Genomic DNA, 19,848 nt, shown 5'->3' with positions numbered 1-19,848 from the left:
CATCAAAAGGTGACATGATAGCTATTTGAACATGAAGCAAAAGCCAAAACCTTGAACGCTCCCCCTGCTGACTGGCTGCAGTAATCCTGCCCCCACATTGTTAACAGATGGGACATGGGTCAAACTTTGAAACCAAACTACAGGTCAAGAAATGTTTCTCAAAAATGGTTTCTGTTGTCACAAGTCATTTTTATCATGCTTTAGTATTTCTGAATGTAGCTTTGCCAGAGAAGTTTTGTTTAAATTAGTTATAGTATTCAAAAAATAAAGAGGCATAACGCCATAATTGACGACAAATGGGGCTCTCGTTTCGCTTTCACACCAAGCGAGCCGGATGCGACCCTAGTGGTGAAGCTTTCAGCAGAGTGTCTGCCCCCTGGTGGCTGGCTGCAGTATAGGTCAAAAAAATCTGTCTCCCCCATTCATTTGAATGGGGGAGCAGTCAAACTTTAAAAAATAAATACACATCGTACGAATGTTTCTCACAGCCGTATGCTGTGGTGATATGTAGTTAGTATTTGACTGTTTTGTGTTCAAGGCCTCTTTTTCCTGAAAAGTTTCTTTTTTGTTAGTTATTAGAGTTTAAAAAACGGGGTTTTACTTCCGGGTTTCCTTTGATTCACAGCCGCTGTAGAGTGAAACTTCAAAGGGCACACAGCGTCTCGTGACGTTACGCTGTAGGGTGGAGCTTGTTACAGTGGCTTCACAGGCTGCACAATGGCGGCGCCCAGGAGCGGGATTTTTTGGCTTCAGAACCGTTCAACGGGAAGAGGCGGAGCAACGCTGTCCATTTTTATTTACAGTATATGTTTCACACCAAGAGCAAACGATTGCGCTAGTTGCGGGAATGAAAACGTCAGAATGTTTTGTTTGTTTACTCAATTTGCATCTCAAAATTGCTTGTGCACGAGTGCCCAAGACACACATTTTCAAGAGAGGGGGGTTCCCTTCAAGCTATACCAGTCTGTTGTTATTAAACAAGGTTTAGCTCGACTGCATTGAATGGGGAAGCCGTTTGTACCAACCAATAGCTGAAATCAAGTGACAGACAAAGGTTTTCACAACTTACCAGATAATGCGACCTCCTCGCTCACTTTCCTCACAGTGAGCTCCTCATTATTCCTGATCACATAAACACAGGTAGTGTCACTAAGCTTGGGGAAGGCTTACAGAGAGAACATCAATTTGTCATATATTCCAGATGAATGAACTTCCACTGGTCTATACGTCATATCATACATCACTGAAGGATCTGCATGCTGATTGGCCATCGCGGCGCAAATTATTCACTACAGTTCATTTTTTTAACTCTCACAAATTAATTCCTGCATCATTCTTCATTTATTTTCATGAAACTGTGTTCTTCGAGGCAGCAGTAGTAACAATATTAAGCCCTCTGAGACCTCTTTAGTGCTGCATCATCATGATGTTAACCTACATTCTGCTCTACAGTGAAGTCTCTTTGGGGCCACAGCTTCAGCCTCAACAAATGACCTCATATGTTGTTGTGTGACAAAAGGTTCTTTGTGATTGCGTAATAGAACAGATTTCATGTAGGTGCGTTGTATAAGCAAAAGGTATCAGTGTTAGCATGAACAGTTGTTTACTGCTTTTAAGCTCTTAAGCTTCACATTTTTCCCTCTAGGTACATGCTGTACTCTCAAAGATTTGAGCCCGTGCTTGAAATGTGAGACTAATAACATCTAAATAGATGAATAAATAGAGATAAATATTAGCAATGTCAGTAATTACAGTGAATTTAATAGATTGTATTTGTAAAGCAAATATGATTCTGAAAGTGTCACTGCGACAAGTTTGAGAAGGAAACAGATTACCACAAAAACATAGAACCAAAAGAGGGACATTTTAAACAGTGTTTACAAATAGCATTATGACAATCGGTGAAAAATAACAGTGAAATGAACAACTACAGTGGTATTATAATGGTACTCTATTACTGTGCAGATGAAATTGATTCTGCTGATGGAAAATGAAAGTGAACACAAATCAAAGTCACCACTTTTTCTAAAAGCAATTACCTCAGAGAATAGCTGGCATGACCCCCAGCTCATCCTCATCCTCTCAAGTTATTCAATCTCTCCAAACAATAAACCATTAGAACTGATGTTTAACAGAGGACTTTACACCACACAGAGCGAGTTGTAGGATTTGGGCTGTAATATCTGCCTACGTTGGAGCTATATCAGCTGGTGCAAGCCCTAAAATGTTAGTAGTGTGTCAATTTATTCATTTTAGAAAATATGTTCAAACTAATCCATGTTTGGAATTGCGCATGGTTGGTACAGACCAGTGCTGGACCTTAGTTTTTATACCATATCTACCCTGATGCTGCTCTAATCTCCCCCAAATTAGCTTTATTAGAATAAAACCATACTATGCACCAACATCTACACAATATCTTGTTCTGTCTCTCAGAAAATGTTCTTTAAAGTCGCAAAATTTCCCAAAACTTAACGAAAACAGTGTTTTCTGAAGTGGATCCAGACAACACTTAAACATCCAGTCAGAAGCTGGTCGGTAGTTAATCAGTGAGTTAAGATCTGTAACCATTCAATAGAGTGTATTTGATTCATTGACGCTGTATTATAGTAAGTTGATTTTCACTCCACTGCACATGATGCTGGCTGTATTTCTGCTGTCGTCACACTTGACACAGTCCAGTGTTTTTGTCCTGGTGTGTACATTGGTGTGTTTGCTCTGATTCTAATGCTTTTGCATGGGATTATCTGGATTCATTCCATTACATAAACGTAGCTCACATAAAGGTCCCAGTGTCCCTCCTCAGGAATGTTTTAAGAACCATAAGATTAAGTGTAACCAGTTAAGACGGCAGTCTGCGGGGTACAGGCGTGTCTGAGTACAGTAATGTCAGAGTAAAGGTACACAGTGTGCTGACATGCAGTAAAATGTTATCTCAATATGATCTGTCACTTACTTACGTCTGCTAGTTGTGATAATGACACATCAAAGTCAACAAAGGTGGAGCCGGATAATTACAAAAAACACAGGCGTGAGAAAGGGACGAGAATGTTTGAAGACTTATGAAAACTTTATACGTATAAGAAACACAAGATGTGTCACTTCTTATAGCAAAGAATAATTGCAATGGCAAGCTTTAAGTCATCAAGTCCCTGTTTTGTGCTCATATATTGAAAATATTAAATTAAACTTTTTGACATGTTTTATTTAAAGTGATATCACTTGGTCTGTCTTTAAACTAAGGTTTAAAATAAGTAAATTTGATTTCATAGCAGTGGACCTTAATTTTTATATTTTATTACATACTACATACAATGATAATGATAATTGTGGTAGTTACTGTTCATTTTTTTTTAAATGTTTCTACCTTTTTCATATCAAATTTTCTTGCTTCTATCACCTAATTTCTTAGGGACAAAATTTGCATTTTTTCAATGATTGATCATTTATTGTTTTCTCCATAACCAATACAAATTATAGTTTTCCAAGCAGTAATGACAAAATCAAGTTGACATCAAAAATGGTGAAAGACAACAGACAAAACAATATAATTATTAATAATAATAATAATAATAATAATGATAATAATAATAGTAGCATTATTATTATTCTAATTCTAATTCTAATTATTATTATTATTATTATTATATATTTTTTGTTCTTACCATTATTTTTTATATTATTATTATCAGTATTATTATTTTTAATTATTATCATTATTTTTATAACTGCTATTATTATTATTATTATTATTATTATTATTATTATTATTATTATTATTATTATTATTATTATTATCAAATTGTTTTTATTACTATTATCATCATTATTATTTGTATTATTATCTTGCGCGTATTACAACAGTATGGCTCTGTAGTAGAAGAGTCCAGGTGCTACACTGGCCTTCCTTCAGGCCCAACTTGTCATATATCTGTAATCCTATATCAGGCATGAATGGGACAACATTTAACTTTCAAAACTGCAGTAACTGATCCCCTTAGTTCCCAGATATTTACAGTGTTGTTCAAAGAAGAGGTGATGCAACACAAAAGTAAACATGCCCCAGTCCTGACTGTTTTCTAATTGGGGTTCTATTTTGTAAATTTCATTTTAAAAATCAATATTTTTTATTTTTTCAATGTCAAAATATTTCTGTTATTCTTCTCACATCTGTATCAAAGATATCCCAAAAAATGTCAGAGCAAGGCAGGTTTCACAAACAGAAGTTGCTTTAAACACACATGATGCGTGAAATCTAAAATATCAGAATGAATAAGGATCCCAAACAATATCACTAAGGCAAAGACATACACTTTTACTGCCGACAATCTCATTAAGCTTTACAGCATGTTGGGTTCACAGTGAGCTGATTAACAGCACAGTGAAGTTGGGGTTGAGCCCACTAAGACTTTCAGATTAGCCGTGTGTCGAGCTGTACCTACAGTGGAGCAGAGGGACCTCCTCGTCATTGTGGATTTACAGGCCAAACGTTTAACCAGTGATCTCTGGCAGCCCTGTTTACCCTCCTCCACCTCTGGGTGTGGTGTGCCTCCCTCCCTCCTTTCCTCCCTCCATCTGCTGAGAGTGGCTTTCCTTCGCCTTATGGCTCACGGATCTGTCAGGGTGTTGTCAGGATCGGAGGACTGGGGACACCATCTGCTCCCAATTACACCGTGACAATCTGCAGGAAGCTTCTGTAAACTCCTGCACGGGGAAAAGAGGAGCTGAAGGAGAAAGCAGACAGAGCTGAAGGAGGGAAAGCTCGGATGTGGTTGCGACTTGGAGCTGCGGTGGAGCTGAGTCATGGAGCCTGGAGCTGGAAAGTGTGCACTTTTCCGTTACTCTGTGGATCTCTCCGCTGTTATTGGTCACTCTGAGTGACTAACTGCTGCTGACAGTAAAAGCTTTGGAAACTGAGTTCTCTGGTAAGGCGTGAAGGAGCTGCTTAAGCAGTGAAAGGATACATCTTTGTCTTTTCAACAAGCTGGATCGGAAACAGGTCGGACTTTCAGAAGTTTCTTTACTCAAGGAAACATTTTCTGCATTATATTTCTGCAAGCTGCATGACTCTCTTTTACGGCTTTCCTGCATGCCTTACATTTGCCAAAAACATCAATTACACCTCCTCTAACGGTGTGCTTCGGACATGAAATGACAACACATTGCACTTTAACATCAAATACAAGCATTTGCAGCCACTTTGTTGATGCTGGTGAAAAGATCTGCAAGAGTTTTCTGTCTGGATAACTTCACCACTTTTACTTTCTACATCTGATTCCTCGAAAATGGAAGAACAAGCCATTCGGAAGTTTTTCAGAGCCTTCAAAGATGAGGAAAACGAACGCTTTGGGCAAGGAGACCCTGAGCTGATCTTTTACCAAAAGAAAAATGTGGATGCAGATTTTGAAGACGTGCTTGAGGACAACAGGGAAAACTTTTCGTATGTTATATTGCCACGTGAAGAAGAGACGACCTTTCTGTCTAATGCTCCAAGAGAAGGAGACAGTGAGTCTGAAATGACAGAGAAGGAGAGGAATAATTTGAACCTAAAGAATGCAGCTGCAGTCGCAGAGAATCAGACACTGGCAGCAAATCAAGAGCGGAGCAAGATGCCAGATGAACACAGTGACGCAGTGAATGGCTGCAGCAAAGAGGGTTGCCAAATATCACTTAAGGAATTCGCTTTGAACGAATCTCTGCAACCAGATCATGACTCTGTCGCACCAGTTAGTGCCAGCCAGAAGGGATCAAGAGACGACAACCTGAAAAGAATTAAAGACACCAAAAATGTTCAAAACCAGGAAGAGTTTTTGTCAAGTCATATCAATGAGGATGCAGGTTTACACCCTGAGGATTCTGGGAAAAGTCAGACAAGTCCAACCAAACATGTTGTGATCACGTTGACACGAACAGAACCAGCAGATACAGAGCAGGTGGGAGCAGAAGAGACCCCGACAGTGGAGGACTCATCCTGCTTTGAATCTGAAGAAGAAGAGGAGGAAGAAGTGGAAGAAGAGGAAGAAGAGGAAGAAGAGGAAGGGTCTGGTGCTGAGGAGGACAGCACAGAAGAAGATAAAGAACATGAGGAGGAAGATGAAGATGAAGAAAGAGATTTTTTTCCAGACTTTTCCGTCCAACCCAACCATCCTTCCAGCCGAAAGCAAGCTTCCCCAAATATCTTTACAACACCAGAAGACAAAAACCCTCTGCCTGGATCCACCATCACCAGAGCCACCTTCTCCCCAGGATCCTCTGCGGACAAGCAGATCCAGCTCCCCGCCCTCTTCAGCGGCCTGAGGGTCCTGAGGAAAGGCGTCGTCGGGCCGGCACACGACACCGTAGCCCAGATCAAAGGAGCGAGGAGGCACAGTTTTGGGGAGAAGCAAGGATGGGACGCCAAAGTTCAAGGGAGCTTCTTGGACCAGATCTCCCAGTTCCTGAGCCGGGAGAAGAAAGCGGATGAGAAAGAAGAGAAGAAGGAAAAGGAGGAGGAGGAGGAGGAGGAGGAAGGAGACAAAGGTGACACCGTAGAGAAGAATGAAGAAGGTCAGGAGAGTGAGGGGAAGGAGCTGGAAACAGAGGAGGATGCAGAGGTTATGCCTGAGTCCCCCAAGTCGCCGACAGTGTCCAGCGCAGAGGCCGCGTTTGATGCGTTCAAAGCTTTTTTCACCCCAAAGCCTCTGAAGAAGGATCCAGCAGATAAAGCTGACCTGGAAGCGATCAGGAAGAGGATGAAAGCAGATAGAGATGTGCTGAGGGCACTGTTTGAGAGAGCCTCCACTAAGAGTCAGGAGAAGAAAGACTCAGCTGAGTGCAAAGTATGAATCAAGACTCAGTAATAAATCTCAGTTCTTATTTAAGAGATGTAAAGTTCTTCACCAGTCCTTTACACAAGATGTAAAAACTCTAACTGTGACTGCTTCTGTTATAACTCTAACTAAATTCTTATTTTTTTTTCCATCTAGTCTGACGCGTCCGCCCAAGGAGAAGGCGAAGAACGAACTCCCGGTCGTCTCCAAGCCGTCTGGCCGCCACTCAAGGAGGAAAAAGTTGGACTGAAGTACACAGAAGCAGGTACCTTACAAAAACATGTTTATGCACAGGGCTTACTTTGGAGCACAGGTGCTCCCATGGCAGTCTAAGCCTATAGCAGCATAACTAAGGGCTGTTCTAGGTCTGAGCAAGCAAATGACTAGAACACAAATGCTTCCAAAAATATTTTTAGGTCACACAGAATGACTGTTTTATTTTATTTTATTTTTTGCACTACATTTAATCGTCTTTGTTTACGTAGAAAAGCACTATTCACGTCTTATCAATTATAATTAATATTATTATAAAATTTTGATAACACATGCAACTAAAATGGTCACAATTTGGAGCCCTTTGTGTCGTAGTTAAAAATATTCATCATACTGAAGTTAACTCTTTAAATTAGCTTTAAATTGGCTTCCCATCCTCTTTGTTTGTGGTAATGAACTTAGATATGTAGAGAATTATTAAAGCAATTACCCCTATGAAATATTATCACAGGCCACTGATACGTGTGTGTATTTCATGAGAATGTGCTAAAATATTAAGCACTCAGTTATCTATGAAACCTAAACTGAAGAATAACTTTACAAGTTCATAATTTTAGAGATGACAGCTCCTCTGATCTTCCTCTTTTAAATAACAAAGAGACTGACTGTAGGCTAAATCTACAACATTTCTCATACACTTACGACTTTATTCTAGAAATATTAAATGATGTCTTTAATAAAGGGCCCTGATACGTCATCGTACAAAGCAGAGTTACAAAGAACTGCTGAAACTACAGGAAAAAAAAGCCCCTCAGTGACTAATAGATCTTCCTCTATAAGATGAAAACAGAAATACACGCTAACGTTGGACACTTTATTCTGAACAGGTGGCAGATATTGATTTTAGAAGGAGCAGTAGACGGAGTATCAGTGTTTGCTCTGTTATATCATGAGGTGGATGTAATACCAAGCTCTACTGCTACTGTAAACACAACTCCACCCTGTCTGCGTGTGTCCACAGTGTGCACACAGGAGAATCATGTGACAATAAATTAGGATCTCTTGACTTTTATTTTTGCATTATGTCACCTGAAAGTTTGAGTAATCACTTAAAAAGCCATTGTTGACATCTTAAAAGCAGACTTTCATATGTCTTATAAAGTGGCCACATAGAATATACCACCAGAATAAATTTGGGATGCATTCATCCATTTAAATATGACTTATAATAAAAAATTATAACAATTTATTGTATAATTACATCGCTTCTAGGGATGGGTACCGAATTCGGTACTTTCATAGGTACCGACCGAATTCCGTCGGTACTGCAGAGTACCGATTCATGTCAAATCAAACGGTACCATGTTTCGGTACCTAAACGCATCCTTGTGACTGTGAGGGAGTTGAAGGATAGGCGATTTTTTATACTTTCGCCCTGTAATAAAGTCAGAGGCTGATCGGGTGGACGTCGCTGCTCTCTGCATCTGCGCGGGAGCGCGCCAAACGGAGCCTGCAGCTGACGGGCGCGCGCACTGACCGCGAGGCAGAACTGCAGGTGGATTAAAGTTTAGTTTTTATTTACAGTCTATGGTTGAGACGAGCTCTCTTGCTCCGACTACCTGCCCTGTTTATAACCGTTCTTGTGTGCGTGAATGCCCAACAAGTAAGTTGAGTGTCATGTTATTATAAAGAGACGGACAACTGACTTTTTCCTTTCTGCAGGCGTTCACGTGTGTTCATTGATAAACTCCCGAAAGAGCAACGAGCACGTGTCGGCTAGTATATCTAATCACCTATATAATAATGTTTCCGTTAATTTCATGTTAAATGAAATAAATATGTTAAATTAAAAAAAAAAGAGATTTTATTATTAAACAAATTAACATTTATTACCACATAAACACACGCAAAAGTACCGAAAATTGTTACCGGTGAGTACCGGTACCGATTTCCAGGTACCGGGTATCAGTTCAAATGTGAAAGGTACCCATCCCTAATCGCTTCTTAGAAGGACATTCTGCTTTTTCAATGAGGTTGAATAGATACCTAAAGGAGGGTTGGTCTGAGTGTGCAACTTCCAACTCAAAAACAAACATTGTGTTACATTAAAAATAAAATATGTAGAGCTAAAAGACCTCCAAGATCACGTATATCTTTCTTAAATACATGCAAATGATCGAGCTTCGTTTCGTATTTGAATGTAGAATAATCTCAGAACAGAAATTAAAACACTGCATGTGAAATATGGAAATAATTCCATGATTATGGAAGCTTATTTGATCATTGTGTACACACCCACCTTCCTGAGAAGACACCTCTTGTAAATACAGTAATGAAGATGACGGTGATAAACTTCCAGCTGATCTTTTTAAGTCCGGTCGTCAAAAGTTAGATAAATGTTTGCTTAGATAGGTCGTCCAAGATACCAGCAGAGAGCTGTGTCTGAAGCAGCTCATGTGAGGCTCTGCTGCCCCCCTGTGGTCAAAGTCTGAACCACTGTAGTCTCCTACTTAACCCTCCTGTTATGTTCGTTAGGGACAGCAATAATGTTCCCGGGTCAATTTGACCCGGGGCATATTTAATGATCCAAAAGTGTCAGAACCCAAAAAATCCCAATAAACATTTTTTAATCTCAATATTAACTCCATTACTAACCATTTAAATCAATATTTAGTGCAATGGTGTTTTTTAATTCTCACAGATCATGGTTCAATGAGGATAACTCACTTGTTTTTTATGAAATTTTGTGTTAAAACTTTTTTTTAATGTACATTGGAAAGCCCTAAATATAATTACAATAGTTTTACATGACTTAGATTTTTGTTAATTTTATTTTGCATTTTATTATTATTATTGTTTTATGAAGTGTTGCTGATAAATTATTACATATATTGATTGCGCTAATTAAGCCAAGCAGAAGAAGTTTCATACCGAAAAAATATTTTAAACAATTCTCTTAAGATTTTTTAACTTTAAAATGGGTCAAATTGACCCGCAACATAACAGGAGGGTTAATAAAACGTGTTTAATCTGATTAGTAATCATGGAAAACACTCTGTTATAACAAAGCTGTAATAATGAACATTAGATTCGGTGTATAAAGATCACAAAGCTGTTGTTGAATGATTATTTTTCTCATCTGTGTTCTTCTGTTTCCTCTCAGAGCACCAGGCTGCTCTGCTGCAGCTGAAGAGAGAATGTAAAGAGGAGCTGGAGAAGCTACAGGTCAGTAAAGAGGATCCACTCAGGTTTTAAAACGTGTAGTGTGCTGCTGAATATGAATCTAAATGTTTAGCTTTTACTTCCTTACAAAGAGTACGTATGAAGTTTTAAGCTTCTAGGGGTGAATCGAGCTTAGCATTAAGAACTCAAATGGGGTAAAAATCAACCCTCAATTTGTCCAAAGCGCACCAACTGGTTTTTATTTTTTTATTGTATTTTTTAAAATAGATTTTTTTAATTCATCATCTCCTAAAAAAATTTAACTTCCCTGGTAAGAAGCATGTAATGAGTTATTGATTACAGCAAGAGAGTGAAACTGTCCAATCATTTAATTCCAGGACAAACATCCCTGTAAGAAGGTTGTGGTTTTGGGAGATTAAAAGAGATTTTTTTGCATTATTAAAGCAATAACATTCCAAGTCCTGTTATTTGAACGTAATTACATTATGAAAGAGGTAAAAAAGTGAGTCTATGGATGTTGTTTTTCAGGGGGACTGTGGTCTGGAACTCCAGAAGCGCAAGGAGGAGAATGAGAAGCGGGTGTCCCACCTGGAGCTCAGTCTGTCCGAGCTGCAGGCTGAACTCGCTCAGGTCGGGAGTCGCCGTCGTGGTGAACTTAAAGATGCAGCTGTTTCAACAGGAGACGACTTCATTCATAAGTCTTTCCGCACAGTCTGCGTCCAGACCGACAGAGAGACGTTCGTGAAGACGTCTGAGGATGGAGAGGGGGCAGGGAGAGTCTGCTTGAGCCCTCAGCCGCAGAGGGTCAACCCCAAAAAGCTGGACCTGGCTTCTATCAGCCTCAGCTTGGCCGGGCAGAAGGATAGTGCTGTGTCTTCCTCAGCACCTGACCTTCTTCTTCCTCCTCCTCCTCCTCCACCTCCACTTCCTCCATCAGAACAACACCCTGCTGTTTCTCAGACAACACTACCAACCAAAGCAGGCGGTCCTCCTCCTCCACCTCCTCCTCCTCCTCCTCCTCCCCCTCCACCATGTCCGTCTTCAACTCAAAACCACATGCAGACGTCGAACATTCCTCCTCCTCCACCACCTCCTCCTCCTCCATCCATGCCAGGCTTCGCTCCTCCTCCACCACCTCCTCCAGGTGGAGGACTCATGGTTGATAAACCTCCCAGGAAGCCAGCAGTGGAGCCCTCCCAACCCATGAGGCCTCTGTACTGGACTAGAATCCAGATCCAGGACAACAAGTAGGTTAAGAGACAAGAGCATCAATTTATAAATCATATTCAAATACAACCTGTGCCTTTATGGATTATGATATGGATTCTACCTGTCTTTAAAGGGCCAAGAAGTGCGCTTAATCCTTAAGAATTGTATCTCAATGTATGAAAAAAACAGTAGGATTAAAGAATTACATTCTTTTCTTTATAGTTGGGATTAAAAGCTATCCAAAGAAATTTAAGAAGCTATAAAGACTGAAGTAAATCTGACAAATTTAAATGGCAAATCAATAAAAAATGATAAACATTCAACATTCATGCATTTTGGCACGAATGTCAAAAGATTCAGTCTTTCCTGCTCCTCTATAATGATCTCTTTTATATCACTGAATATTTTTACATCCTCAACTATTGATCCTACAAACTGTGACATTTCTAGACCCTTCTTTTAATAATGACAGAACTGGAGGCTGCAGATTCAAGATCCTATTTCTAGGGCTGCAATTCTAAGATTGTTGTTACTTGCAACAGCACCACCTAGTGCTCGCCTAGTTGAGCATTATTACTGTGCAACCATGTTTTTAGTGTGTAACGTAATTATTTCACGTCAGACACTCACCATAAGTCTCTTAATATTGTTAATAATTCTTTCTGTAGATTTGTTTTTAAGTGTCCTCACAAAACACACAGCTGCCTCATGTATGAAGCACTTAACTGGCTTCAACCCAAAACCAGAAGGCAAATTCACTGGGTCCAGTTTATTTTTAAATGTATTCACATCAAATGTCCCCCATATCTAAAAGAACTGATCCTTATCCTAACTCTGACGTAACAAAACACTACTCCTAAAGTGCACTCCTGAAAATGTGGCCTTCGACTCTGCAGACACAAGCTGAAGGTCTCATAGATGGTTTCAGGGTTAGTTCAGTATGAAGTTCTTTAGTTGGTAGAATTACATTTTTGAAAACACTATTACTCCTTCTATTCTGGCTCCCAACAACACAACAAGACAACCTGTGTCAAAAACAATACAACACACAACTTGCCTACAAAGTTTTGCCTCCTGCTAAGCCCCGCCCACCAAAAAGCATAATTCCACTTTGATAAAAGAGTATCTGATATGTTTTTTAATTCTCTAATTTGAGCCATTTCCCATCTGTTAACACATGAGGCAGGCTGTAAAACCTTTACTGCAGCAAGCCACCAGGGGGCGCTCTGACTGTGCTGTCAGGGAGCTGTTCTATCACCTCAGTCTGCAGTTGAACCCTGATCCAAACTGAAGTGACAGCGTTCATTGAGTATGATAAAAAGGATCAAAACACAGGCTGAATAAATTAACTCTGTGTTTCTGTCCTCTGCAGTAACAACACACTGTGGAACGTTCTGGAAGAACCAAACATCAACACCAGTGAGTTTGAGGATCTCTTTGCCAAAACCACCAAACAGCCCAAGAGGAAGCCGCTGTCTGAGGCTTATGAGAAGAGAGCTAAAGCCCGGAAGGTAAACACAGAGGTCACTTCATACTAGATATACTGTATATCAGCTTGTGAGATTTTATTTGTTGCACTATATCTTTTGTCCACTAGATGGGGTAACAAGTGTTCATTTTAAACCTGTCATAAGCATTAGAGCATCAGACTGAGATCAAATTAACTGTATCAAATGATTCAATTGTGACTTTTTAATCTCTTTAAATCAGAGTCTTGTTCATTTATCTTTGTGTCCATACAACCTACATTCTGATTGGTCGGATTCCCTGACCTGCATTACATTGATGTTAGTGCAACATATAAGACATCAGAGTGCTAAGAGACAGTGAGCTGAACTCAGGCACCAAGGGCTAATGGGGTGTGTTCAGACTTTTGTTTGTTCGGCACAATAGCTCTCCACTAATGAGTCACTAAAGGTTTTCAGTGGTGAGGTGGTCATGGTAACTGTGTTTGTCTTTGTTATTTTACGTGTGTGTGTATCTGTGTGTGTCTCAGATCATTAAGCTGTTGGAAGGAAAGCGCTCTCAGGCTGTCGGCATCCTCATTTCCAGCCTCCACCTGGAGATGAAAGACATCCAATTAGGTGAGTTGTTGAACTCAGGGCTCCAAATTATGACTGTTTTGGTCACATTGATGCTTTCGGGTTGAAACCTAATATCTCCAAAATTGCAGCTTATCAGGAAATTATAAAAGCACTGAACAGGATGCAGTCATAAGCTCTTTTTAATGCTTTTCATTGGCTAAAATTTTGTGTTGCCCTCTGACAGGCACTCAGGGTGACCAAAAACTTGAATTTTCGAAAAAATTAATAAATATAGAGGCAAGGCAAGTTCATTTATAAAGCACCATTCATACAAAGAGCAATTCAAAGGGCTGTACAGAGTTAAAAACAAAAACCAGAACAGTAACAATCAACAAAAACATACAGCAAACACTTCAAACATTAAAATTTGAAATGCAGCCAGTTATGTTTGATCTACTCTCTCTCTCTCTCTCTCTCTCTCTCTCTCTCTCTCTCTCTCTCTCTCTCTCTCTCTCTCTCTCTCTCTCTCTCTCTCTCTCTCTCTCTCTCTCTCTCTGTGTACTTATGTAACTTAACATATATAGTAAATAGTGTTGCTTCTTCTTCTTTATTTAAATAAGGAGGGATTGTTATAAATAATTAGCCCCCTTCGCTGCTCTGATGTCTGTAACCTAGAGATACTAGGTTTCTGCCTGACAGCAGCGATATGCTCCCAAAATGTAATTAAATTGAATTAAAAGTTTATTTTGAACACGTAAAAAAATAACAACCAAAAATAAACAAAAATACAGACACAAAAAAAAAACGTTACAAACAATGCAAAACACTTAATAATCATGGATATAAGCTCTATTTACATAATCTGAAAAGGAGTGGGAAGGATTAACACTTATTAAATCCCACTTCTTCTCCATTATTATTAATTGTTTATGATCAAGTCAGCTTCACTTTTATATACCAACATATAATAATAATAATAATTATCTTTATTTAAACTTTAAAATCATTGAGAGCAAAGCCCTCATTTACAATGACGTCGAGCATATAAAAGAAACATTAAAATGCATGACAAGCATTTTATATCATGCTTTTATATCACTGAAATGGAGTGATATAGGCAGTATTCCAAAGCAAGGGAACTGTACCAGATGAAATTGAAAGGTTGAAAATGTATGTTATGTAGTTCTCTATGATAGGGGCTGCAAGCTTCAAGAAGTAGGGCTCAAGTTTATCCTCAATAATGTTTACAATAATCATTTGTTGTTAAAGATTTTCTAAGTTTATAATCTTTTATGTATATACCTACAATATATATACACTTACAAACTGTAAAAATATGTATATACATTTCATATGAATCTGTGAAACCTCAAAATATATTTGGGAGCATTTGTGCAAAACAAGCTTGCTCTTAAAGTGCAGATGTGCTTATTGTGGACATAACCCTGATTCATCCTGAAGATAGGAATTAAAAGATAACCAGACTTTAACTTGTTTATTTGTTCTATATATGAAAAAATGCAGAATCTGTTCTTTTATTTCTAAAGGTAAAAATATAATAGACTGGTTGAGCACAACAACACACGCTAATAACCAGTTTCTTCTTAAAGCAGACAAATCAGAATTCAAAAACAATGAAAACAGTCTGGCTGTGAAAATGCTCCATATGAACTCATTCAATTTAACAGACAGAACATTATCCTCTCTGAAATTATTCATTGTCCTTCACAGCAGGAGATTTCAGAGTCCTTCAGTTCAACAACAGATTTGTAGATTAATTATTTTATATTTCACCAACAATGTCTTGTTGGATATTTCCCCATTGACTTTGTAGTGCTGCATGTTTTCAGGTGTGTGTATAATTGAGGCAGAATCCAAAACCTGACTTCTTCTGCAGAAGTCTGGTCAGTCAGTGTTCATCTCCAGGCTGATGTGTGTCATAAGGCCTGTGTTTTAAATCAGTTGGATTCACTTACAGCCTGATTTAATGATTATATTAATGTCACACATTCTCATAATTGTCAACCTTCAGACAAATTACAGCCATCATCATGTTGTCCCTTACATGGTCCTACAGTAAATGTAGGTTATTGAATTTCATATCACCAGAACTGATCAGGTTGTGTTTATGTAGCCTGTAGTTTAAATTATCTCATGTGACTTTCAAATAAATCAGAAAGATAATGCACATGATTTAATAATCCACATTTTCCTTCTTGTAGCCATACTGACAGTGGATCATTCGGTGGTGGACTTGGAGACTATTGAAGCGCTGTATGAAAATGTAAGAATTACATACAACACTTTAAACTGAAGTTTGACTACACGTGCATGTCTACACGGATGAACCTCTAACGTATGTTTTATGTGACTGTGTCAGAGAGCGCAGCCCGAGGAGCTGGAGAGAATCCAGAAGCACTACGAGACGTCAGAGGAAGAGGAGGTCAAACTGCTGGACAAACCTGAACAGTGAGTGTCTCATGCTGCTGAATCACATGTGTAAAGTCTGCGGTGTGTGTGTGTTTGTGTGTAGAAGTGTGTGTAAATCATCACCCCTCTTTTTGCTGATGTGTTTGTGATCCAGGTTCCTGTATGAGCTGTCTCAGATCCCAGACTTTGCAGGACGAGCTCACTGCATCATCTTCCAGTCGGCCTTCATCGACGGGATCGCGTCCATCCAACGCAAGCTCAACACCCTCTCCTCCGTCTGTCAGGTAGGAACATGTGTATGCATCTTATTAATATATGTATATGTGTCTGAGGTATCACCTGTCTGTACTGTACCTTTAAATGTAGTAAATCCTGTGTGTGTGTTCTGTGTTAAAGGCTCTGCTGGAGAGTGACGAAGTGAAGAACGTAGTGGGACTGGTGCTGGCTCTGGGGAACCACATGAACGGAGGCAGCAGGGTCAGAGGTCAAGCCGACGGCTTCGGCCTGGAGATTCTTCCCAAACTGAAGGACGTGAAGAGCAGGGTGAGGCTCCGATCACTGTGAGAAGACTGTAGTAGCTCCATACGAGGCTGGGTTATAACTGCCTTTCAATGAGTTCTCCAAAGTTTACTCTCAGGATACTTAGTTCTCTTGGAGGAACCGTACTGTGGGGAACCAATCCTGGTTCAGTAAAAGCTTAGGTGGCATCACAGAAGCATCACTTTTGATTTTAGTCCTCAGACATGACAGTTTACTTAAGAGGGCCAAATGATCATGAGCATCCTCTTCTTCTTCTAACCCTGGGAAGTCATATCTTCTGACTTTGTTAATACAAACCTCTTTTTATACGTTAAATCTTTCTCCATCTGTTCAGCTGCTTATTCCAGGTTGATACTTTTCTATGCATGCACGCTTCCCATAATAAGTCTAAGTCAGGGAAATTATCAGAAATTCTGTTTACGCCATCACCACGTCTTTCTGTTTCTCTTCAAGAGACCTGATAGCTTCACAAAAGCCGTGTTCACACATGCACACAACTCCTGAAAAATGTCCTCAATATTTCTGAGTGGACTGCATGTGCAAATGCAAGTGGCTACATTTTTCATCCCTACTTTATTGGGACTTTTTCCACCAGACCCCCTTGCAAAATTTTTAAGCAAGAGGTCAAATCTAGCAGATGTGCTATCACAGCTGATAAAAGTTATAAGCGAACGAGCAGGGGTGAGGATGTTTATAAAATCTGTCATCAGAGTGTTGGGTGCTTCTCCGCTCGCCATATTGGATGTCTTCCAAGGTGGCTTTTTAATACAGCCTTTGCTGTCACAATGGGGAAAAACTGAGGAGGACCCATTTGCAGAATAAGATTTTAATAATAAAAGAACAAACAAAAACTCCCTTAGCAAATTTCACAGAAACTAAATCTAAAAGAACACACTAGAAACAAGGAAACACTTAATGAACACAAGGAAGACTTACAATGGTCATACACAGGAGATGGGAAACAGAGAACGTCTAAATACACAGTAATCAACACAGGTGTGGAACACAGGACACAGGTGAAACTAATCAAAACTGAAATGGAAACACAGAGATCAAGAACTACAAAATAAAACAGGAAACATGATAAACTAGACTAAAACACAAGACATGGATCACTAATAACAAGAGCAAGACATAAAAGATAACTTAGAATACAGTACACACAGGGAGGAAACACAACAGCATACAAAGACAGCTAAAACACAAGGGAAAATCCAACGCTCATGATATTTGCGGCCTCCTCGTGTGTCCTGAGAGACCAAACCCAGAGCATAAAACTCCTTTCAGTAGATTCTGCAGCTTGTAGGACGTTTTGCTCTGACCCTGTGATGATCAGGTTAAACACTTCATGACATTAAATGTGTCATCTGAAACAATAAAAGACATCTTTATAAATGGTAAAATAAACATTGTTCTACACACTTAAGATTTGGCGTTTTACTGATGAAGGTGTTGATTTGGTTCTTTATTTCTCTTCAGGACAATCGCATCAGCCTGGTGGACTACGTGGTGTCATACTACCTGAACAACGTGGACAAGGTATGAGTTTAAAATACTTTGTGAGACATTTTGTCGTTTTATGAGTATTAACAGTGCATGTGTGTGACGTTGCTTATGGAAGTTCCCACACTGAAAATGTTTTTATTGTTTTATATTGTTCTGCACATTTAAAAAAATGTATGTAATGTAAGTGCATCCAACTGAGCTTAAAGGACGTTGTTCTTCCATAGTCACTGGACAGACTTGTAAACAAATGTAACCCTAAAATGCCAAAGTGAGATGTGTTATTATCCTACATTATCACACACACAATCTGAATCATTCAAACTGAAGGTAGAGACGTGAAAGCACTCACAGTTTTTTATGTCAACAGATATATTTGTCATGATTTGACAGCAACCCTGAGCAATCGTTTCTTTTTATTGTAATCCACCAGAACTCCGGCACGGACAAGAGCACGTTCCCTCTCCCTGAGCCGCAGGACGTCTTCCTGGCAGCGCAGGTCAAGTTTGAAGAACTTGACAGAGACCTGAAACAGCTGGGACGAGACCTGACAAGTATGTGATGTCACTTCTGCTGCTTTTAACCATCCCAGCTCCCTCTCAGTAAAAAAGTCAGACATCGAGCATCCATGTGACTGTGTGACCGGAATGCTTTGCTCCTGTGGTCATTTTGTTGTGTGTTAGTGTTTGAAAACCTCGAGCAGCCTGTGTAACTCTATCACTCTGATTCTTAGCGGTTCCCACAGACGAAACCTCGGCCCAGTCTGGCATCGTTTTATCCCAGACACCCCCCTCCTCCTCCCCTTTCTACATCTCACCATACTGGCTTCCCATCCCTGGCCCCAGCCATTGAGAAACTGTTTATACTTTAGAGCTAAAGGCTCGCTTCTTTGACCAAACCCGAGTCAGCCAAAACGTCAAAACAAAAGATTTCCTCTCCTCCTTCGTACACTTCTTCCCTGTTCTCCTCTCTCTCTGTAAGTGTGCACATATGACGCCATTCAGCATGCCAGTCATATTGGAAACAATGCTCTTTCCTACATGTGTACGATTGTGAGCGAGTGCATTGTTGTCCTCCATGTATACATGTGTTTTTTGCCCGCGCTGCATGTGCGTGTATTCAGAGACTAGCAGGAGTCTTGCTGCTGATACTGGCCTGGCGCCTTTCAGATCCAGCTTCTAATCCTCCTGCCCATCAGATCTCCCATCGTTGTGCCTTTGTGCCCCTGTCGCCAGCGCAGGGAGACCATAGCCTCCCACTTATGTAATCTCCAGACCTCCAGTATCTGGGGTGTATCTGCACGGGCCTCTGCAGAGATGCACGGATCCTTAACCTGCCTGACTGTATCACCTGGGCTCCAGTGTGGCCCCCAGATGTGTGTGACAGATTGTTTTCTTTACCTCTCAACACAGCTTTGTCTTATCAACCCGTCTACTCAAACCACCGTGCAATCTGGACCGCCCGTCGCAGGGTGCTTTTGTTCTGCCCTCATGCTTGGTTTCAAGCTCTGCTCCTGTCGGTCTTCACTCTCCCTGTGTTTTCTGTTCACTTGGTATGAAATGTTTCCCAACACAGATTATTTTCTCTGAAGTCAACCATGTTGACTGTTGAGGGAAGTGAGATTCAAAGGCTACATTACCTTCAAGACATCTTTCTGTTCGTGTTTCCTCCATTAAAACACACTTTTTCTTTCAGTCACAAACAAAATCAGAGACAAAACAACATCAAACAAACTTTATTTATTATAAACATCAGATAAAATTACCATAATTATGTCAGTAAGGTTCATCAGTTATGAATGTATGGATGAGAGTAGAGAGTGATGAGCACAAACAAGACAAGGAGGATAAAACTGACCCAGCTGCTGGAGGCTAGGAGATCTGGCCATGCAGATTTTGTTTTATACGTTTAAACATTAGACATTAGACATTATAAAT

The 19,848-nt window shown here is 39.8% G+C and overlaps 1 protein-coding gene and 1 long non-coding RNA gene across 2 annotated transcripts in view; one reads left to right on the top strand and one right to left on the bottom strand.

The window, feature by feature from the left end:
* Positions 1-19,848, top strand: part of fmn1 (formin 1) — a 36,086-nt gene that overhangs the window by 7,765 nt on the left and 8,473 nt on the right. Inside the window, exons 3-13 of the mRNA XM_034698922.1 lie at positions 6,966-7,074; positions 10,186-10,247; positions 10,734-11,452; positions 12,787-12,925; positions 13,411-13,498; positions 15,661-15,722; positions 15,819-15,907; positions 16,023-16,152; positions 16,265-16,411; positions 17,888-17,947; positions 18,345-18,465. Of these exons, the coding sequence (XP_034554813.1) occupies positions 6,966-7,074; positions 10,186-10,247; positions 10,734-11,452; positions 12,787-12,925; positions 13,411-13,498; positions 15,661-15,722; positions 15,819-15,907; positions 16,023-16,152; positions 16,265-16,411; positions 17,888-17,947; positions 18,345-18,465 (1,726 nt within the window). The remainder of the gene's footprint in view (positions 1-6,965; positions 7,075-10,185; positions 10,248-10,733; positions 11,453-12,786; positions 12,926-13,410; positions 13,499-15,660; positions 15,723-15,818; positions 15,908-16,022; positions 16,153-16,264; positions 16,412-17,887; positions 17,948-18,344; positions 18,466-19,848) is intronic.
* Positions 12,738-16,477, bottom strand: LOC117823693. Its single transcript, XR_004633468.1, has 3 exons — positions 16,223-16,477; positions 15,992-16,145; positions 12,738-13,473 (listed from the first exon to the last, which is right to left on the bottom strand). It is a non-coding gene; the product is annotated as an uncharacterized LOC117823693 (long non-coding RNA).

Source organism: Notolabrus celidotus, chromosome 13 (genome assembly GCF_009762535.1).
Source record: "Notolabrus celidotus isolate fNotCel1 chromosome 13, fNotCel1.pri, whole genome shotgun sequence".
In the NCBI taxonomy this organism is placed as follows: domain Eukaryota; kingdom Metazoa; phylum Chordata; class Actinopteri; order Labriformes; family Labridae; genus Notolabrus; species Notolabrus celidotus.
The sequence above is the reverse complement of the archived record's forward strand: the minus strand, read 5'-3'. Positions and strand labels throughout refer to the sequence as shown.